The sequence below is a fragment of the Tupaia chinensis genome, unplaced genomic scaffold (assembly GCF_000334495.1).
Source record: "Tupaia chinensis unplaced genomic scaffold, TupChi_1.0 Scaffold000439_1, whole genome shotgun sequence".
Lineage (NCBI taxonomy): Eukaryota > Metazoa > Chordata > Mammalia > Scandentia > Tupaiidae > Tupaia > Tupaia belangeri.
The window spans coordinates 58,326-81,746 of NW_006159944.1; the positions used below are offsets into that span (position 1 = coordinate 58,326).

General features: G+C 37.6%; 1 protein-coding gene across 1 annotated transcript in view; it reads left to right on the top strand.

The window, feature by feature from the left end:
* PHKB (phosphorylase kinase regulatory subunit beta) overlaps positions 1-23,421 on the top strand; it is a gene marked incomplete at its 5' end in the record, with an annotated part of 121,095 nt that overhangs the window by 53,578 nt on the left and 44,096 nt on the right. Inside the window, 6 exon segments of the mRNA XM_006155250.3 lie at positions 14,301-14,356; positions 14,864-14,957; positions 18,956-19,039; positions 19,531-19,635; positions 20,813-20,895; positions 21,098-21,188. Of these exon segments, the coding sequence (XP_006155312.2) occupies positions 14,301-14,356; positions 14,864-14,957; positions 18,956-19,039; positions 19,531-19,635; positions 20,813-20,895; positions 21,098-21,188 (513 nt within the window).

Below are 23,421 nucleotides of genomic sequence, written 5' to 3' on the forward strand. Positions count from 1 at the left end.
GGAATATGAAACACTGCAGTTTCTGTCATTTCTTTGTCTTTCTTCTAAGTTGATAAATTCCCCACCCCCTTTTTTTGTATACTCAGAGTTTGACCTTATTTGTGATCAATATATATTAAAATATTTCTATTGGTTAAATATTATAATTGGACTGTTTTCAAAAGACCAGTTAAGGTTTGAACTTGTGAAGAATTCATGAATCATCTTGAATTTTGAACAAATATTTCTGTTTTAATGTTTTCCTTATTCATTTTTGTGGGCATCTTAAAATTTCCCTACCCTCTCCAGCAGGTGGCATGGTGGTTAGGCTCTGGACTCCCACCTGGCCAGCTGCAGTTCAAGTAAAAGACCTGGCAGCTTGCTTCCTCACTCTCTCCCTCTTTCTCTCTCTCTCTCTCTTTTTCTCTCTCTAGTGAGTGCTTATGTCCTATAGCAAGTTAAAATAATAATAATATGAAAGATAAAATTAAATAAATAATTCTAAAAAAGAAATTTCCTCACCCTTATGTAAAACATCTCCAACCATAGGAACCCATGATTTATAGAGCCAGATGGTTGGTTTGTGAAGCTGAATTGAAAGGGATTCTATGACATGGTCAGACACTGGTCACTGGTTATGACTCTTCAAATTATATCATTAATCAGAGACTAAAGAAACTATAAAGTCAGCTCCTAAATGCGTTAAATTTGGCAATGGGAACTGAATAATCCCATGTACCAGAACAGGAGCCCTTGTACTTAACTCAAAATTGTTAAAAGTGGGGGATAGAGCTTACAGTTATCAGAAGGGTTTATCAAGATAAAATCAGGACTAGACTAATAGATTCCAACACATGCTAAGATCCTTGCCTCTATTCTGACTGGATATTTTCTTCTGAATCCCAGAAAGCTGTAGAAAAACTCCCATTTCCAGGCATTAACTCACCCAACTTTTTCCCCTCCCCCTTTAAGTTGTTTCATACTGATTTTCATTCATTCTTCTATATTTCAACCTTTCTCTCTACTTACTTATTTGAATTTATTGATTCACTTCTCTTTATCCCTTCCCGTCCAGACATCTTGGAAGAATACTTGTACCATCTCCATTTCCTTAACTCTTAGGCATTCTTTGCAGAGCACAGTCTGGCTGCTTATACTTGCAGTCTACTAAAACCACATGAAAAGGTTATTAATGGAGGCCCACAGGAGGTACTTCAGATGTATTTATTATTTCTGTTCTAAAAGTGTAAATTATATTGAGGCTTTTCCTTGTTGAAACCCTTTCAGCTTTTGTACCACTTAAATGAAAGCTCAGTGCTTATCTATTCAGCTCTATTGGACCTGAGCTGTGTCCACCCTCATCTCCCATCACCATTCTGTTTGCCTCTTCTGCTTCGTACAAACTGGTCTCAGGTCCTCAAACACTTCAAGGTTTTTTGAATCTTAGGGCCTTTTCACTTGCTATTCCTTCTGAATGAAATGTTTGTTACCAGATCATTGCCTGGCATACTCCTTTTTTGTCATTGAAGACTCAGATTTGATGACACCCTCAAAAGAGTCTTTTAGGGGAACAGCAGTTAGCGTAATGGCTATGTCACTGGATTCCCATGTAGTCGACCGCAGTTCGCGTCCTGGACCCGGTGGCTTAAAATTCACACCAGGCACATGTGCGTGTGTGCCCAAGATCCCGAGAGGAGAATGGAGGAGAAGGGATTGCGGTGTGATTTCTTGCTTTCTATCTCTCTGTCTCTGTCTGTCTGGCGAGCATACACACCCTATAGCAAAAACATCTTTAAAAATAAAAAGAGTTTTTTAGGACCATCAATCTAAAGCAGCTTCTGTCTTCAATGACTATGATAGCACCTTTTATTTTTATCATGGTATTTGTCATTAACTGATATTTTATTATCTCATTATACTATATATGTGTATATGTGTGTGTGTGTTCATACAGAAAGAGACCCTTCCCTTTGTGTTTCTGTAAGTTTCTCAACATTCGTTCATCCCCTTGGTTGTGAACACAGTGGGTCAGTATTTCTCCACCTAAGTCCGTGTAGTCATCTTAGCACGTTTTCTGGGAAGCAGGCAAGACTGTTAGTAATGTCATTTCTTTAAGATAAAAATATAGAAATATCTGGTTACACCAAGTACTTAGAGGTGAAGACAATTTTACTCATCAATTCATTGTGCCAAAGCTTTCGTAATCTCTTCCAAGATAATTGTAATCATTGAAGGAACTGCTGTCAAAAGTGTTTCCTGATATATTCATTGGGACATTTGAAACTATGTGTCTGAGATCTGAGTCTTTTAAACATTCATTTGTTTTCCTCTTAAATAAAAAGCTTGTATAATCACTAATCCAATATATAAATACACAGATCCTAAAGGGCCATTTTCCCCCTTGCTAACTCTACTCTTGAGCTGAGTTTAGCTTTTTAATCATGCTTGATACTGTTATTCTTTTGCTATGTCTACTTAACTTTTCTCTACCTTACTCTTAATTTTCTCCACATTGCTACTTTGCTTTGGTTGGAAATGTCGGAACAAGATGCCAATGCATCTCTGTCAGAATGTGCCTGTGCCCAAACTCTCGTAGCCTGTTACTTGGCTCCAGCAGGAGAAATTCTGTGGGTACAGTGTCTCTAGAAGGAATTGAGATGTGTAAAGCATCTGCCTGGTTTCTTCAGCTAATGAGGTTTTGCTGAAAAATGAGTGTAATGAAAAAATGCTGGCTGTTGGCAGGACCTACTGATGAAGGCTAATGAGCATAAATGAGTATTCTGTAAGGCCCCAAAGCAGAGGCAGAGAGTGTTTCACATGCACTGCCCTGGAGGCAAGACCAGCCTAGGATGAGGTGTGACCCGTTTATTTGTTGCCTGCCTCTTTACTTCCCTTTCTCCCTCCTCCCTTGCCTTTCTGTCAATAAAAGACCTATTTAAACCAGCCACAGTAGAATATATTATGCAGCATAGGGCATATTAAAAGCAAGGCTATTTAGTCCAACGTTCAATACAATATCACAAAATAAAAATGATGAAGTTTACCCATCATATAGATGATTTGATAGAAGTGATAGTTATTCTTAAATTGAATTAACAAGAACTAAAGAATTACATTCCATCAAAAAAGTAGATAAAAATGGGTACTTTGTAGACACCACTTGGATTTGAGTTTTCTTAAATGCAGTCTCAAGTGGATAAAGAGTGGATTTTTGGTGGGACTTTTAACTGCCCTTCTCTCCCTAATTTTAATACTTTCCTGCAACCATGTGATGGCTAATTTTATGTGTCAACTTGATTGGACCTCTGGCCGCTTATATATTTGAGCTAACATTATTCAGGTGTTTCTGTGAGGGTATTTCTGGATGAAATTAACATTTAAATCAGTATGATCAGTGAAGTAGATGGGCTTTCCTAATGCGAATGGGTCTTATCTAATCAGCTGAAGGCTTGAACAGAACAACAGACTGACCCTCCTGAGTAAGAGGAGGATTCTCTCTGCATGATTGCCTTCAAACTGGGACATCATTTTTTTTTTTCTGCCGTTGGCCTTGAACTGAAACATCGGCTTTTCTGTGTCTTGAGCCTGCCAGCCTCAAGGCTGGAACTACACTATGAGTTCTTCTGGTTTTAAGCCTTCTGACACGGACTAGAACTAAACCATCTGCTCTTCTGAGTCTCCAGCTTGCCAACTAACTCTACAGATCTTAGGACTTGTCAGACTCCATAAGCCTATAAGCCAATTCCTCATAATAAATCCTCCTTCTCTTCTCTTCTCTTCTCTTCTCTTCTCTGCTCTTCTCTTTTCTCTCTCTCTCTCTTTCTCACTGTCCCCTCCCACATATAAATGGACTTTACAAAGTTCTGTGAAAGCATAATTATGAAAAAACTATGCATGGATTTCAAAAAAAGTTTTGCACCAAATTAAACTTATACTGTAATTCAATTTTTCAGAACTTTTAGAAGTCGTGTGTGCGTGTGTGTGTGTGTACTCCCACTCATATATTATTGATTAACTCTGTTTCTCTGGAGAACCTTGCCTAGTACAAACTGTAATAGCAAGCAGTGCATAATCTATGAAATACATACTATGACATGTGCTATAGTGACTTCAGACCTGGACATACCTGCTGTCAGGTTAAACTCTGTCACTGACTAGATATGTGACCTTTGGGAAATTATTCAACCTTTTTATACTTTTATTTGTGTGTATGTGTATGTGTGTGTGTGTGTGCATGTGTGTGTGTGCATGCACGTACACTACAGGGCATGTGTACTCACTAGAGAGACAGAGAGGGAGAAGAAGAGGAAGCACCTTCATGGGGAGCCATCATGCTGCAATCCTCTCTCTTTTATCTCTCGCTCCCTTTAGGATTTTGGGCATACATGCACATACACCTAGCACATTTTTCAAGCCAGTGGGTCTGGGACTCGAACGGAATACACTGTGTTGGATTCAGCTGCCTCAACCACCAGGCCGCAGAATCAACCCCACATCCATTTCTTGGATTTTAAAATGGGAGTTCTTGTGAGAGTACACAATACCTAATAAAATATGACACATAGCAGGATCTCAATATATATTCATTCCTTAACATTCAAAATCAGACTACGAAACCAATGTGAACAGTTGAGTATGAGATACATCTTATCAAAAGCAGTCATGCAACTTCCATGAATAAGTTGTAAATGAACACCTTTGCATCTTTCTGTGCCATTTTCCTAGGAAATACTTAGAATCTTCCTACTGCCCATCTCCCAAAATCCAGGCCTACCGATCTTTTCTGAAAATAGTCTTTCAGTGACCCACATGATCCAGTGGTAGTAATGCCTCTGAATAATTTAGGTTGAGTGCTTGTTCCACCCTTATCAGCAAAATTAAGACCTGATGTTTAATGTTGCCTACTATGTAGCCATAACCATTTCTAGAGATTTCAGTGCAAAAGGTTGACTAGGCTTAAGTGACTAAAAATGTGAAAAGATGACATTAATAAGTATGGTACATCTACAAAATGGAATACTAAGCAGTTAGAATGAAAATGAGGACATGATCTCTGTATTAATACATGCAAAGGGTGTCAAGCTATATAATTATTATAGTAAGTGGGAAAAAGCGCTATAAGTATGCTGCCTTTTGTGTAGAAATATGAGAAAGTAGGAATATATATTTTTGTGTTCTTTCGAAGGCATGAGGAAACTATTAGAGACATAAAAATTCATAGTAATTACCTGTTTATTAGATGGTAGAGAACTGAGTGGAAGGGCCCCAGGTGGAAAAGACACACATCACTGAAAACGTTTTTATAATCTTTAAATTTTTGAAACTTTAGAATGAGTTATCTATTGAAAAAATAAATAAAAAAAAAAAACAAGGAGAAGGAAAGCTCTTAGGGCACATTCATATCAAGGTTTCTCCGTATGGCCTTTGAAAGTTGTCTTACACTGTTTATTTATAGTTCTCAGCTGCAGATCTTCTCGCTTTACTACTTTGGTCTGATTTGAGTAATTTAAAAGCTAGAATTTAGACAGATGTACATGCAATGTCTTAATTACCTTGGTTTTAAATTTGAGGAAGTTGCAATATTAGTACAGATAGTGCCTAGCTTATGAGCAAGTTGTGTTATAAAGATCCACTTGAGGCCAGCAGGTGGTATGGTGGTTAAGGGTGTTGTATAATCGACTATGGTTCAAGTTCCAGACCCGGAGGCTTGCTTTTTCACTTTTCCTTTTTCTCTCTCACTCTGTCCCTCTCAGGTCAAGTTAAAATAAATGAATAAATGAATAAAGTTAAATAAAAAAAATTCTTTAAAAACAATTCACTTTACGGCCTCCATAGTGCAAGCTCATGTACATGGTTGAGGCTGCAAGGGAGGCCCGGTTTCTACTCCTGACCTAATCTTAACAGACTGGGCACAGCAGTGCCTGTTGTCATAGACAACCGGGAGACTAGGGCAGATCAACGGTGATGAGGAGACAGTGTGAGAAGAGGGTGGGGAAAGGGAGAGAATGTGAGGAAAGAAATCAAGGAGAAAAATAAAGAGGCAAGACATTTAAAGGACGTAGAAATGGATGGTTTTTTGTTAATGATGACATGTATAGTATCTTCAGCTGGACTGGTGTGAAGTGTATTCATGTGGGTAAATTTGCTTTACAAATTGTAGTGATATGTAATAATTGAATGTATAAAAGAAATCAAAATAATAAAAGGGAGAAAAATACCTCTCTCTCTCCCTCCCACACATGTACATGTGTACTCTCTTATGAAAAATAATAGGAAAAAAAAGTGGTGAAGATGATAAATTTAGGGGTTAGCAAGGGGTGGTTAAGGCACTGGACTCCCATATGGCTGACACAGTTCCAATCCTGGACCCAGTGGCTTGAAAATCACACTGGGCATATGTGCATGCGTGTGCACATGTGTGCCCAAATTCTTGAGAGGAGAATGGAGGAGAAGATTACGGCATGGTCATCCCCTGGTGTGATGTGTGTGTGTGTGTGTGTGTGCATGTGCTTGTGTGTGTGATTTCTTGCTTCCCAGAAAGTCTTTGTCTGTCTCTGGTGAGCTCACACACTCTATAATAAAAATCTCTCAAAAAGAAAAAAAAAAAAGAAATGGAAATCAGTAGTTCAGTTTTGTACAAGGTAAGTTTAAGGTACCTTCTAGGTGATCAGGATCATTACTGAAGAAAATGACAAGATGAGACTTACATGTCGGTCTTTCAGTGCTGAAATCTGCCTTCTTTTCACTCCGAGAGGCAGGATAAACGAGTGATTATGATCATAAACTGCAGTCAGACTGCCCGAGTATGAATTCTAGCACTGCTATTTGCTAGCTCTGTATTCTTGAATAAGTTACTTAAGCTTTCTGTTCCTGCTGTGGTTTGAATATTTGGTCTCTCACAAACTCATATGGAACTGTAGACCCCATGGTAACAGTGTTAAGAGGTAGAGTCAAATAAGAATGATTAGGTCATGAGGGCGGAACTGCGTTAATGAGTTAATGGGTTATGGGGAGGTTGGTTGTTAAGAAAGCCACCCTCTCTTTGACACAAGCTTGCATTCTTGGTATGTGATACCTTTTGCCATAGACCCTTACCACATGCTGGCATCATGCTCTTGGACATTCCAGCCTCCAAAATCATGAGGTAAATAAATTAACCAGTTGGTGGTATTCAGTTACAGTGGGAGAAGATGGACTAAAACAGTCCTTCATTTTTCTTACCTGTAAAATGAGATAATTTTTATTAAAGCACTTAAAACAGTTCCTGGCATATGGAATATAGCTATATGGTGTTGACTAATGTTATTTTTCAACCCTGAAAGGTGCAATTTAATTGAAAATGGAATGAGATTCAAGATACTTGGTAAAGGGAGAATTAACAGAATTTTGGTGACTGAATATGGACGGTAAAAGAGAAGTATTAGGGGCCAGCAGGTGGTGTGGTGTGGCTAAGGCACTGGACACTCCCACATGGCTGAGTGTGGTGCAAGTCCCAGACCTTGTGGCTTGCTTTCTCACTTTCCATCTTTCTCTCTCTGGTCCAATTAAAATAAACTAATGAATAAATAAAATTAAATGATTCTTTTTAAAAAAAAAGAGAGAAAGAAATCAAAGATGATTCTGACGTTCTCCATTAAATGAAGCATAAGAAATAAGAGCCTCTTTGGGGTGAGTGTGGGGTTGATAAGGAGTTGAGTAGTTTAGAACTATTAATTTTTGGGGGGGAAAAAGAAAAAATATCCAAAATTAATTTTAAAAAGGGGGGGGACTGGAATTCAAAAGAAAGGTCAAAACTAGTAATATAAACATGAAATAAACTACTTAAAAGTAATAATCTAAAGCTACCTGTATGAATGAGATTTGAGAGAGAAAGAAAGAGAAGTAGAATGAATATATGATCAAGGACTTACGTGTGAGGATAACCTATCTGTAAAGGCAAGTTGGAATAGAAGGCAGAGTTGCAAAGGCAGGAAAGATAAGGAAATAGTGATAGTCTTATTTTTTTAATTATTTTATTTCATTCATTGTTATTATTATTGTATTTAACCAGAGAGAGAGTGAGTGACAGAGAGAAAGTGAGAAAACAAGCCACCAAGTCTGGGACTTGAACTTCTTTGGCCACGTGGGAGTCCAACACCTTAACCACCATGCCACCTGCTAGTCCCCATAGCTTATTTTTGAGAAATATAAGTGGGTAGTGATTAAGTGTCTTAGTCCATTCTGGCTACTATAACAAAATATTGGATCATTGGAAAAGTCATGATGTACTTTTGCATAGAAAAATATGACTCAATACCATAAACATGGGTGGCTTATGAACAACAGAAATTTATTTCTCACAGTTCTTAGAAAGCTTTTGGAAAGTCTAATATCAAGGTGCTGACAGATATCTGGTGTGGATGCGTCATAGTGCCTTCTCTGTATTCCCATATGGTGGATGGGATAAGGGGTTTCTTTCAGGTCTTTGAAAAATGTTTGTTTTGAGAGATTTTTGCTATAGGGCATATATGCTCACTGGAGAGACAGAGAGGCAGAAAGTGAGAAATCACTTCCCCAGGGGGGATAACCATGCTGCAGTCCCTTCTCCTCTATTCTCCTCTTGGGATTTTGGGCATGCATGCACATGTGCCCATTGTGTTTTAAATTGCCAGGTTCAGGACTTGAACTGCAGTTGACTACATGGTAATCCAGTTAGGTAACCATTATGCCATCTGCTGGTCCCTCTCAGGCATTTCTTATAAGTGCACTAATCCCATCCCCCTCCTCATTCCATCTCCTTGTAGGTTAAAATTTCTGCCTATGAGTTTTAGGGGTTACAAATATTTAGGCCACAATATTAAGGAAGGTGGTAAGTCACCTGGTTTTCTTTTAAAAGATGTATAGGGAACCAGCAGATGGTATAGAGGTTATGCTGATGGAGTTCCACCTAGTTGACCGTGGTTTGAGTCCCTGACCCAGGGGCTTAAAACACACTGGGCATGTGTGCATGCGTGCCCAAAGTCTTAAAAGGAGAATGGATGAGAAGGGACTGCAGTGTGGCCATCAACCCAGGGGGTGATTTCTTGCTTTCTGTCTCTCTGTCTCTCCAGTGAGCACATGGACCCTATAGCTAAGATCTCTCTTTAAAAAAAGAAGAAAAAAAAGATATTTGGAATCCGGGCCAGCAGGTGGTGTGGTGTGGCTAAGGCACTGGACACTCCCACATGGCTGAGTGTGGTGCAAGTCCCAGACCTTGTGGCTTGCTTTCTCACTTTCCATCTTTCTCTCTCTGGTCCAATTAAAATAAACTAATGAATAAATAAAATTAAATGATTCTTTTTAAAAAAAAAGAGAGAAAGAAATCAAAGATGATTCTGACGTTCTCCATTAAATGAAGCATAAGAAATAAGAGCCTCTTTGGGGTGAGTGTGGGGTTGATAAGGAGTTGAGTAGTTTAGAACTATTAATTTTTGGGGGGGAAAAAGAAAAAATATCCAAAATTAATTTTAAAAAGGGGGGGGACTGGAATTCAAAAGAAAGGTCAAAACTAGTAATATAAACATGAAATAAACTACTTAAAAGTAATAATCTAAAGCTACCTGTATGAATGAGATTTGAGAGAGAAAGAAAGAGAAGTAGAATGAATATATGATCAAGGACTTACGTGTGAGGATAACCTATCTGTAAAGGCAAGTTGGAATAGAAGGCAGAGTTGCAAAGGCAGGAAAGATAAGGAAATAGTGATAGTCTTATTTTTTTAATTATTTTATTTCATTCATTGTTATTATTATTGTATTTAACCAGAGAGAGAGTGAGTGACAGAGAGAAAGTGAGAAAACAAGCCACCAAGTCTGGGACTTGAACTTCTTTGGCCACGTGGGAGTCCAACACCTTAACCACCATGCCACCTGCTAGTCCCCATAGCTTATTTTTGAGAAATATAAGTGGGTAGTGATTAAGTGTCTTAGTCCATTCTGGCTACTATAACAAAATATTGGATCATTGGAAAAGTCATGATGTACTTTTGCATAGAAAAATATGACTCAATACCATAAACATGGGTGGCTTATGAACAACAGAAATTTATTTCTCACAGTTCTTAGAAAGCTTTTGGAAAGTCTAATATCAAGGTGCTGACAGATATCTGGTGTGGATGGTTCATAGTGCCTTCTCTGTATTCCCATATGGTGGATGGGATAAGGGGTTTCTTTCAGGTCTTTGAAAAATGTTTGTTTTGAGAGATTTTTGCTATAGGGCATATATGCTCACTGGAGAGACAGAGAGGCGGAAAGTGAGAAATCACTTCCCCAGGGGGGATAACCATGCTGCAGTCCCTTCTCCTCTATTCTCCTCTTGGGATTTTGGGCATGCATGCACATGTGCCCATTGTGTTTTAAATTGCCAGGTTCAGGACTTGAACTGCAGTTGACTACATGGTAATCCAGTTAGGTAACCATTATGCCATCTGCTGGTCCCTCTCAGGCATTTCTTATAAGTGCACTAATCCCATCCCCCTCCTCATTCCATCTCCTTGTAGGTTAAAATTTCTGCCTATGAGTTTTAGGGGTTACAAATATTTAGGCCACAATATTAAGGAAGGTGGTAAGTCACCTGGTTTTCTTTTAAAAGATGTATAGGGAACCAGCAGATGGTATAGAGGTTATGCTGATGGAGTTCCACCTAGTTGACCGTGGTTTGAGTCCCTGACCCAGGGGCTTAAAACACACTGGGCATGTGTGCATGCGTGCCCAAAGTCTTAAAAGGAGAATGGATGAGAAGGGACTGCAGTGTGGCCATCAACCCAGGGGGTGATTTCTTGCTTTCTGTCTCTCTGTCTCTCCAGTGAGCACATGGACCCTATAGCTAAGATCTCTCTTTAAAAAAAGAAGAAAAAAAAGATATTTGGAATCCTCTGGAAAGAACTAAGCATACAAAAAGAGGAATCAAATGGTAGAAAACCAATGGGATCTAGAGTGACATATGTATAATAGCATATCTCTGCAAAGAAGAGAGGAGCAGCTGTCCAAGGGTAGGTGTGAAATAATTATCACATTGCAGCAAGAACCAGTGCCCTTTATTGAGTGTTGTATGTGTCAAATACTGTGCTCAGCACTTTGTTTTCTCTAAATCTTCAGTAATTCTTTGGGACAGGAACAATTATTATATTCTTTATAGAAGTGAAAAATTAGAAACCACCTCAATGTATATCAAAATAAGCATTCTTTTAAGTATGGTACATCTATATAATGTAATAACCTGCCATCATATTTTCTAGTGAGGTAGATCTGCCAAAGAAAAACACCAGTGAAGGGCCAGCCAGGGGCATGTTGGTTAAGGTGATTGGATTCCACGTGGCTGACTGTGGGGTTTGAATCCTGGACTTTGCAGCTTGCTGGGTGCATGTGCGTGCATGCCCCCAATCCTAAGAGGATAATGAAAGAGAAGGGAGTCCTGCTGGTCATCCCCCCAACGGTTCCTGCTGGTCATCACCCCAACGGTGCTTTCTCATATTTCCTCTTTTTCTCTTTGTCTAGTGAGCACATATGCCCTGTAGAAAATTTTAGAAATATATAATTACTGAAATATATTTGTGTGATAATAAACACACGTGAAAACATCTGTTACCCATCTTTCCCACAGAAACTGAACTCCTCAAAGAGTGATACTGAATAATATTTATCTTGTAACATCAGAGCCTAAGATGAAGCCTTTTATATTAGTGTGTTACTCATCAAATAAACAAGTGAATGAATGGATATAAAATGGAGCATGCTGGTACCATATGGTGCTTGAATATGTACTATGCATGTGTATTTGTGTGTGTGTGTGTGTGTGTGTGTGTGCACTTTGTGAACTAGAAGCAGGAAATATTGCAATATTGTCAAGGAAAATTGTGTTCAGAAAAGAGGGTATTAAGTACTATTAGAAGATTATCAGGAAGGCCTCATGCTTTCCTGCTATGGTGTGAGTTTTTCCTACCCAAATTCATGTGTCGTGATTTGGTTGTGCAAGTATTTAAAGGAAGTAATACTTTCATCATATCAAAAGGTGAGGTCTTCAGGAGTAATTATGTGACTAAGATGGTACCATGATTGACTCTTGGTGGATTTATAAGGAGAGCAAATGAGACCAGGAGACACACGTGAACACATGGTGACGTGTGCTCTTATTTTCTTATGTGACATTCTGTATAACCTAGGAACTCCACTAAAAGGAAAAGTCACCAGATGTGCCTCACAGACTTTAGACCTCCAAACCATGAGCTGAATAAACCTCTCTTCTTTTAAATTACTCAGACGTGGGTATTTTCCATCATTAATAAAAGAATAGATGAGAACAGTTTTAGGCAACAATGCCAGTGGTTTGAAGAAAAGGGACAAAAGCTATCTGACCCCTTAGTGCAGTGTTGAAGGGAACTGGGCCCCGTGTAGCCAACTGCATTCTGAATCCCAGGGGCTGCAGCTCAAAAAACATACCAGGTGCACATGTGTGTGTGTGCCCAAAATGGGAAGGAGAAATGGAGGAAAAAGGATAGTGGCATGTTTACACCCCATTGGGGGGGTGCTTTCTGTCCCATGCACATCTCTGTTTATATGTGTACACACATATGTATATGTCCTCTGGCAAGTAAAAAAAGAAAGAAACAAAATTGTCAAAGCAGAGGAAAGATGGTTCAACTTTAGCAATAAAAGGAAGAGAAGTTTTTGGGTGGGACTGCCCATTCTGAAGTCTTTCTGAGTGAAGAATGACGTGAGAGATCTTCTTGGACTGAGTTGAAGGTCCAAATTCATCATGTTAGATGGTTTGTGAATCATAACTTTCTGAAATGCTGAGTTTTTACAATGAAAGAATTCTTTAGTCATCTAATAATCTCCCTACCAGATGTCACTATGATTCAACATGTGTAGTGGCCATTTTTAGATCTAAGTACTCTGTCATATAAATGGAAAGAATATTATCCTAAACAGGCCTGTGATTAAAAAAGACACCAACATGTCAATTAGGATCTGTAAACTGCTTTATTTGTTGTTGTTTAAATATCATCTAGTGTATATTCACACTTGCTCTTTATTTAAGAATCCCATATTTACCCTGAAGTTTGGAGATGGTGGTCCATTCTAAGGTTGCTTCTCCTTTTGATGAATAGTAGATCTTGTCCAAGGGAAATAAGGCTTAATTTTTTCATTTGTTATTAAAAATCCCCATGAGATTGTAAATAATTTCTTCACACCCCTTTGAGAAACATTTCATTGTAAGGCCTTTGTCATATAAAAATAGAATTTATAACATGTTTAATATGTATTTATGTTTGTTGGGGTGTTACATCATATTTTCTCTTATACATTCATTTAGATCACATGCAAGTCTGCCTGAAATGGCATTTTCACGATGGTTCTGGGAACCATCCTTTTGATTGTATGATATTTACTGCTGATATATGTATTCTGGTGTTTCTTGTCTTCCGTCAGACATAAATTCTAGTGGCATATTGAATACCATAGAGAGAAACTGACTGATGGTAAATCAAACATTTTACAGCATACTATTGGGAATGTTGTATTCATTACTATAAAGGAGTTCTATTCAATCAGTGATTTCAGTGCTCCCTAATACTATAATTTATTGGTACTTCTTAATGTTCTGTTAATTATATACAGGTCCCCAAATCTGGCCCATTTTAACAATGTATAATACATGTTATAGTGACTTTCCCGCACAAAAGAGTAGCAAATATCTAACACTGACTTTGATTAGAACGATTAAGTGTAACAGCTTGTATTTAATGAACATAATGTTAATTGTTTAGTCAACGGGGTAGTTCATTCCCTACCATAGGAACTATATTTTAGAAGAAAGCTATTTTGATGCATAAAGTGCCAAAGGAAAATTAACTAACGAGAAAGGGAATAACCCTATGTGTGGTTAAGATGTCAAATGAACGCTTTTAACTCACAATCATTCTTTTTCAAACAAAGAATACATAAATTGGGTTTTTATTTTTAGTTCCTCCTCTTTTCTTCAGAGTTTAATGATGGAAAATGACTCTCCATCTGCAGACTACTCTTATGCATCATTCAAAATAGCCCTGACAGGCTAGCCCTCTGGTAGTGATGAGATTTATGACTTTCCATTCCTTAGTGTTCCATTACTCTGTCTACATCATCAAATTGATTAGTAGGCAGTGGCAAGTAAGGAAGGAAAGGCGGCTGCTTAGAGCCAGCTCGTGTCCATCATTTTAATGAACTGCATGGAGATGGTTAATTTTGTCCTTGATTCTCATTGTAGCTGATGATGACCAGATCTTTTAAAACGTTTTTCCCTTCTCTTGTTCTGTATTACAGGGCCCACTGGAGAATGACTTGGTAGTTCATGTAGCACTTGTAGCAGAAAGCCAACGGTAGGAAACACAGATGAGTGGTGTGTTTGTGTATTTGTTTGGGGAGGGGGGAGGCGATTGCTTGGTGCTTACAATATTGAGTATGGCAGTAGAGGTAAATTTCATAGATCCCTTGACAAGATTTCAAGGATAACATTAGTGTCACTTTAAGTGCCAACGCAACATTCTTTTCATCTTTAAAAATAAATTTGCTTTAGTCAATGTGAATATTAAAGACTGTGACCCAGTGCCAGTGTTGCCTGGGGTATAGTTTTGAGAAATGAGTGCCCACACATTACGGAGGTTCCTAAAATCAGTGCTCACCCTCCTTGCCAGACCTCCCATCTGATGCTTTGTGAGGAATCCAAGAGAGCCTCTAGACTGCAGTGCAGATGGCATATTGCTGATAATAACAGCTTAATAACGTACTCCAAGTTAGTCTCGTGTGTTCCTTTCTATCCTTCTCCATTTCCTAAACTGAAAATGTATCATCTAAAAATGTCTCTCTTTCTTCCCTATACTTCTTAGCCTTCAAGTTTTTCTCAACACATACGGTATTCAAACTCAAACTCCTCAACAGGTTGAACCCATTCAGATATGGCCTCAGCAGGAGCTTGTGAAAGTAAGTGATTGTGCCTCTTTTTTCTTCGTAGAGGTAGTAGAGCGTGATGGTTGGACTTAGTTTACAGGCAAGTCACATAGTTAAAATTCAATTCTGAAATAAGCCCACTTTGTCAGACATAGAAAAAAAAATCTTATATTTTGTGTGTTTGTTTGTATGAGTATATGCTAGTCTAAATTTTAGTATCTACGTGTAGAATTTTCCTTTTTATTTTGATTTGATTCATTGCTATTTTATTATCCGCTTAAAAAAAAATTATCATACCTAAATATTTTTTTGGTAACCACAACTTCCCTTACTATTTGAAGTCTGAAGTAATTCTTATCTCTTTGGTTTGCTGGGTCTCAAGGTAATTCAAAGAAGTATCAGAGTTTATCTTTGTTGTAGTTTTATACCCATTTGGGATGGGATAAAAAGGTGATTTTTGAGGACTTTTGCACGTACTGCTTTGCAGATGGACCCAGAAGTGACTGTATTTATACAAATCCTTGCTCATAAAAGAAATGGTTGATTACTGTTAGTTATTTTAAAATGCCATTTTGGGGACCAGCAGGTGGCACAGTGGTTAAGAGCGCTGGACTCCCACATGACCAACCACGGTTCGAGTCCCAGATGTGGTGGCTTGCTTTCTCATGCTCACTTGCTCTCTCTCTCTCACTCTCTCACTCTCTCTTTCTCTCTCACACTATCACTCTCTGGTCAAGTTAAAATAAATAAATGGACAAATAAAGTTAAATAAAATAATTCTTTTTTTAAAATGCCATTTTTATTTGGTAATTATATTAAAACAATACAGGAATGAACTCCCCCCAGTGTTTAGCAGAAATTTTTATAACAACATTTTTCAAGGGATCAAGGTTAGGTTGATTAGGGTGATTTAAATGATTGTAGTGAAAGTTCTAATGGTATACCAGAGAATAAATGCTTATAGGAGAGAGGTACACTTTACATTGGAAAATTCAGGATCCCATAGTTGCCACTTATCAGACTGGACCTTACTCAAATACCACACAAACCAGAACCTGGTGTCAGGTCACCAAGAGGATGATCTCTTATGTCCTTAAACCTCCTCTAACAAATTTAAAGTACTCTCTGCACACGGTAGACAGATAAGGGTAAGAATGCAAAAATCCCTAGAGTAGGTAAGTCTTTAAAATCACACCAACAAGGTGAGAAGGTGATGTGGTGGTTAAGGTGCTGGGCTCCCACATGGCCAACAGTGATTCGGTGTTGGATCTGTAGGCTTGAAAAGCACACCAAGCATGCATGCATGCATACCCTAAATCCCAAGAGAAGAATGGAGAAGGGATTGTGGCATGGTCATTCCCCCCCCCCCAGGGTGATTTCTCACTTTCCTTCTCTCTGTCTATGGTGAGCACAAACACCTTATGGCAAAAACCTTAAAACAAGAAAAAAGAAAGAAAGAAAGATCACACAAAGATGTAAATAAATCATAGTTTTTTGTTTGTTTATTTTTAGTGATGGAGGAGTATAGATAAATTAGACCAAGAGGGTACTCAGGATCTAGAGGGAAAGAAGAGGCAACATGGAAACAGAGGGACAGCAAGTCGCAATCATAAGGCCCTTTCACTTGTAACTTAGGGAAAGCATGTTTCTGTTGATACACTTTTATGGTCTCTCACTGAAAACTCTAGAGAACAACCTTTGATAAACATAATTTTAAAGCAAATTAACCCAAATCTATTTGTTTTCAAGTCCTGCTAGCAACTTTTTTTTTTTAATGGTAGATGAATGTGTACTCTACCTGACAACATGCAGTGAAGATTGAGAAGGCCACTATGGCCAAAAAATGACTTGAGTGTGGCACTATATTTATTTAGCAGCAAACACATGCTATATTCAGATCTCTATGTTGGGACACACAGATTAAATGACCTTGTTCCTGTTCTCAGTGGCCTCTGAGTCCAGTGATATAACAGAAAAAGGAGTTAGTTATAGTCAACTTTGATAACAATAATAATACATGTTTGTACAAAGCATTAGAATCACAAAGGCAATAAGAACCTTCTGTTACAGATTAAATGAAGATTTACAGCAACTCCTGACTTATTTTATACTTCCTTACTTTAAAGATGGCATTAACAAATAATTTACAATTTTGGTTTGTGATATGACTAAAAAGACAGATTTGTGACCTGGAGCCCAGTTTCCCTATGTCTGTGTTGAAATGGAATATTGTTCTTTAATTTTGGCAGCAGCCTCTGTGTTCCAAAGTAGCTCCTCTTTGGGATTCATCTTCTAAAATATATTGCCTGGCATACTGCTCCTTGCAAGTCTGCCTTTTAAAAGTAGTGATGCACCCAGCTGTAGCAACACAAATGGGAGGGTGCCTCAGTGTGGTGGCTAAAGCCACATGGGTGGTGCAGGTTTGATTCCCAGTCCAACCTAACAGGCTAGTTGGTGGCATGCATCTGTGGTCCCGGATGACTATGAGGCTGGAACAGAAGGACCTTGGCATGGCATGACTGTTGAAAATCTCTCTCTCTGTCTTTTCCTCCCTTACCTCTCACCTCCCCAGCCTTCTCTCTTACCCCCCCCCAAAAAGTCTCCTTACGTTTCAGTTGATGTACATATTCTTGTACCAACAGCTAATCCTTTCTTCCAAAAAGCGGCATCCTCTTTCAACCCACTGAAGAAGATATGAGGACAGACAGCTAAGAGCAGGGCTTTTATCATGGGTGGTTAATGTTCATCTGTGGTGACTGTGGTGTGATTTGCTTCATGGGGATCTGAGTACAGTGCACACCTAGTAAGGAATCCTTCTGTATTTGCAAGTAATTTGGTCACTACCATGTATTGTAGTTGATTAAACAGTGTGAATGCATACACCATGGGGACACCATTGTCTTCACCCTGGAGTGAAAGGAGCATTCCAAGTCTGTCTACTTCATTGTCACTAACCTTCTGTACCATGGTTCAGAAAATTAAGGAGAGTCTTTTCACTGTAATAAAAAAAAAGTAGTATTTAAAGGAAACCTATCTACATTTTAACTTATGCATGGTTGATTGATGCAACCACTTGTCTAAAAGAAGAAATCTAAAGTTGTTTTGACATACACTTATTTCTGAAAAATTGAAAATATTTTAGGGTAAGGGGACTCCATCTAGTGTTATGTGCTATAGTTTCAGAGCAACTATACAATATCATATTTATAGAGGGCTTTTCCTGACTAGTTGACTTTGTCTAAGACCACTGATATTTCAGAATCAATATTCACAGCACATGTGGCTCAGGAGGACGTTCAATTGCTCCCTCATTGATTTATCAAGTAGTTCTCAAGCACCAGCTACTGCTAGGCACAGTGCCAGCTTAGGGGACACTATGCCATGGGAACATACAATTCAAAAGGAGGAAGAGATGCAGAGATAACTAACTCTGACAGATGTGTGCACGATAGGAGAGTGAACAGAGAGCTCTGGTAATGACATTAATTTTGCATATGATAAAGTTGTTACTGGGGATCAGTTTAAATCATAATCCATAGATTGTATATACACAGATGGTTTAGGAAATGTTAGGTTAGATTTCTTACTTTCACCAAGTGCAAAAATAAGTTCTAGACAATAAAGATGTGTCCATTTTGTTGGGAAACTTAAAGGTAGAAATCTACTAGGGGATGTAGGGCCTGGTTTTTTTAAACTATAAATGGCTAGATTTTGAAATAATACAGGAAGCACTTGAGCACTTGTTTCTTTGTGTTTATGAATTCATGACAACATAAGAATATCAAATTTTAGGATCCAACTGAAAGAATCTGTGAAAATTTTGTTCTCACATCTCTCAGTGACCCAAAATCTAAGTTGGTGTCTTGGCTAGCTTATTTTTCTGCAAGTTTTGCAATAAGATTTTCTTGGCCTCCTTTTTTTTCCATAAAGATTGGAAATGAATAGAGCAATAGCCAGGGCCAAAGAAAACAATGAAAAATGAGAAGTATGGATTCTTGCCCTACTACAGTCTACAAACTTATGTCTTACAGGCTTATTTCTACCTGGGTATCAATGAAAAGTTAGGACTCTCCGGAAGGCCAGATAGGCCCATTGGCTGCCTCGGTACATCAAAGGTACTTATGAAATTTCCTCAAAGTGTAGTGTTCAGGTTTTAATACCACATGTTGAAATGATGTTTGACCTACATCCATTATCATGTTTCATTATGCACTAATTACCTGAATTATCATTTTCTGCAAATAAATCTTATTTATTTGACCTCATATCATAGAAGTCTTTTAGGAATGAGTGGGCATCGTACTGCTATATTATTTCTTAAGCTTTGGAAAATACCTGATTATAACAATATTAACTCAAACACAGGCTTTTTCCATCATATTAGAGATGAACTACTTTGAATGTAATAATATGATGATTCAATCAAGAAACTTTAAATTTCTTAATATTACATGGGTTGTACAAGTTATTAATTTATCCCTTTCCCAAAATTAAGCATCAGTTTTAATTTTGTGGGAGTGTACTTATGTCAGTACTTATGTCACTGTACCTTAGCCTTTGGCATGGTTTTTGTTTATTTATTTATCTTTTAAAATTTTCCTTATAGATTTATCGCATTCTTGGAAAGACTGTGGTTTGTTACCCAATCATCTTTGACTTAAGTGATTTCTACATGTCTCAAGATGTTTTACTGCTGATAGATGACATAAAGGTAGCTTCAGAACACCCTTTTATTGAATATGATAACTTTGTTTTCACTGATTTTTTTATCCTGTGTTCTCAAATTGAGTGTCTGTGATAGCAGGTGAACAAAATGTAAAAAATGAAAGTAAAATGATACAGCTTAGCTTCGGAGAAAGAGTTTAAATTGCTTGTAGCATTAGAATAGATGACTTATGTAAAGTTATATGATTTGCTTCTTATACCTTTCTGCAACTGGAATGAAAGCTACAGTTTATAAAAGCAAAGGGGAGAACTGTTTTTGAAAACTATGTTCATATGACAGTAATAGTGTATCTCTTTTTAAACAAAAATTAAGTTAACAAAATAATTTTACTTACAAAGAATATCCAGCAAAATCTCAAGTAACTCATAATTCTATTAGTTAAAAATCTTCTCCTCTCCCTTTTCTACTTATAGAGTAGAGAATCTTATTCCTAATCTTGGTTCAGAGCATAAAACCTGGAGCCACACTGCTTTTGTTAAAATCTTGGCTCCAACATTTATCAGCAGTATGTTGAGCAAGTTACTTAACTCCTCTGTGCCTCTATTTCTCAACTGTAAAATTGAATAATAACAGGGCCTTTCTGAGGATTAAATGAGTGAAGACAGATAAAGCTCTCAAAATAGTGCTGGGCACATGAAGTATTGCATAAGTCTTTGATACAATGAAAATGATGACAATGATAAGTTGATAGATCAATACATATTTAGTTACACAAATAACTTTCTCTGCATTGCTGATGGTCTGTAGAGATTCAGTCTAATCTCTTTTACATGCTATAATATAAATCCATAGTAATCTGGAGTGAGAATTAATCTTTTAGATGGTAATACTGGGATGACTTTTTTCTCCCCTGGGACTGTTTTGAAACTGTATTTTTTAGACTAAAATGGGAGGGGGGAAAAAAAAAGTCCTAAAATATGTGTGATGCAATTGCTTTTAAAAACAAAGTTTTAAATCAAAATGGTTTCCAGCTTGACTTGTACGTACCCAGATTTGCTTTCAGAACATTTCTACCCCTAGGTAGTCTAAATTATCCAGGATTTGATTGTAAACTATCTTGATATATATGAATTTTGTTGGCTCATTGCCAGTCATGGTTAAGTATCCTGATCAGCTCGGATATTGTGCCATTATATCCTACCTCATTATTATGTTTTGATAGAATGCACTGCAATTCATTAAGCAGTACTGGAAAATGCATGGACGTCCACTTTTCCTTGTTCTCATCCGGGAAGACAATATAAGGTAAGTTGATAAAATATGTAAATTGTATGTGTTTCACTGCCATTAGTACTGTGAACCCTTTGGAAGCAGGACCTCCTTGTACTTTTTTATATTCCTCTTAGCTTGTGGCAGAGTACATTGCATTTATAAAGGACACTCAGTTTATTAATTGCTGATTCTATTTTTAATATGCCCATTTTGTTTATCTGTTTATATTTTTTAGAGGTAGCCGGTTCAACCCCATATTAGATATGCTGGCAGCCTTTAAAAAAGGAATAATTGGAGGAGTCAAAGTTCATGTTGATCGTCTACAGGTAGTCTTCTGAATTTCAACATGTTTCTGTTTTCAGGACATTCATCTGTAATACAGTTATGTTTCTTAATATATATTTTGCCTTAAGGTTTTATTCTGTACCTATCTTCCTAGCTTGTCACCGTCCCGATTTTTCTGATCTCACCAATCAGCTAATTGAATAGTTGCAGTGATTTCCTAAGAATTTTAGACTTGTTATAACTCATCTCTAACCCGATTTTCACATTTTAGGAAGCTGGGGTTCTTATAGGGAAAGTAGTGACCTGCTATGTAATCTTTGGCTTTTAAGGGCAAGTTGGCTAACTCTTGGCCCAGTGTTCTACAGTAATTTACAATCTGAAGATAATCCTTGTTCTGTTCAGAACCTCACAGCATTATCCTTACAGCTCCTATATTATAGAACCATCTTTGGTTCCCCAATAGCCTTAACAGCCTGTCCACAATGATCTCCGACTAAGCGCTCTGTGCTTTAGTCAATATAGATTAATTACTGTGTCCTGAATTTTATGAGTTCTACCCCTCTGCTCAGACTTTTTCATCTACCTGGAATATACTTTCTTTCAAGGTCTCCGGGCTTTGAAGTCTTACCAAGCTTTAAAGGTCAGCTCTGCAAATTTCATTCAGACCAGAAACGACATAGCTCTACTTTATTATCCCTTTATGACCTTTAACTTAAATTACTCAGATTGTAGTCCGTCATGGACTTACATGTCTTATTTCCTATAAAGTAATTGTGATCATCTCATAGGCTTTCACATAGTAGGTGTTCAATATTGAGCAAGAGGAAAATTCATAAGGGGGACCTTTATTGTGTTATAAATGGCATGTTTACAGACCCATTCACTACTGATTGTGTTTTGCATGCTTGCTTGATTCTTATTTAAGATCTTATCTTTTTCCACTCGTTTTCTGTTGCTTCACTTTTTGTAATGCTTCCTCTGGCAATTTTTAAAATTTTTACCTTGCAACTCACCTGTTGAGTTTTGGATTTTTATCTATTATGTTTAAAATTTTCTCCTTTATAGTACCTTGTTTTTATTCTGTGGGTGTTATATTTTGTCTTGTTTTTCTGAGGGTATTAACTAGATATTTTTCAGAAAATTTCTTTCCATAACTTTATCTTTTTCAGGTTTATTTTTCTCAGTCTTTCACGTTGGAAGTGTTTGTTAAATGAGTAGTGATCTTTGCCTATCAATTAATTTTTAAAAGTGAAGAAGTACAAAGTTTATAGGAAGCTGTGTGTATGGAGACAAAGATCCTAGCTTTGATGAATTCTCTTATAACATGATCTGGTAGCAAAGGCCCTTTGGGGGTGGAGGGGGCAAGCCTTAGGTGCCAATATAAGAAGTTCTTTTCTCTAGGACACTGGTTTCCCACAAAATAAACATCACCCAGTCTAACCTCATACTTAAAAGACATACACTTTGCCTTCATGTTCTGGAGTCATGGTGGACAAGGGAAAGTAGGAGTCCTACTGCAAGATATGCTGTATTTCACTTAATCAGTTATTTAATTCTTATAGCTCCTGTTCTCAATCCCTCATACTCTTGAGTACAGAGTCTTTTTTTTTTTTTAATGAAAGATTTTTGCTATAGGGTGCATGTGCTCACTAGAGACATAGAAAGAGACAGAGGGAAAGTGAGAAAACACCCACCAGGGGGATGGCCACACTTAAATTCCTTTTTCTTCATTCTCCTCTTGGAATTTTTGAGCATGCACACACATGTCCAGTGTGAGTTTCAAGCTGCTGTGTCTGGGTCTCAAAACACAGTTGACCCTGTGGCAGTCCAGATCCTTAACCACTGTGTTACCTGCTGGCCCCGAGTACAAAGTCTTTAACCAGATAAAAAGTCTCATGGCTACCAAAGATTAGGAAGATAGACACAGATAGAATTTTTCCAACTGTTTAGGAAAGGGAGAACAACTTTTGGATTCAAACACTTTATATAGAAAGTACCAGTAAATCTACTGTTGTTAATTCTGTCTCCCTCATTCCCAGCAGTTTCTGGACCTCGGATTTCTGAGGCTCTTTCCTATTCTCTTAGTCCTTATGAATTTTCACCCTGTTGGGTTTATACTTTGCACATTTTTTTCTACTGTCATTTTGGTGGGATTTAGTTATAGTTATATTATGGTCATATTAACCAAAAATCTATTCTTGCTTTTATACTTACATATTCCTGTTATTTCTGGATCTATCTACATACTTTTACAATTCTTTTTTTTTTTTTTTG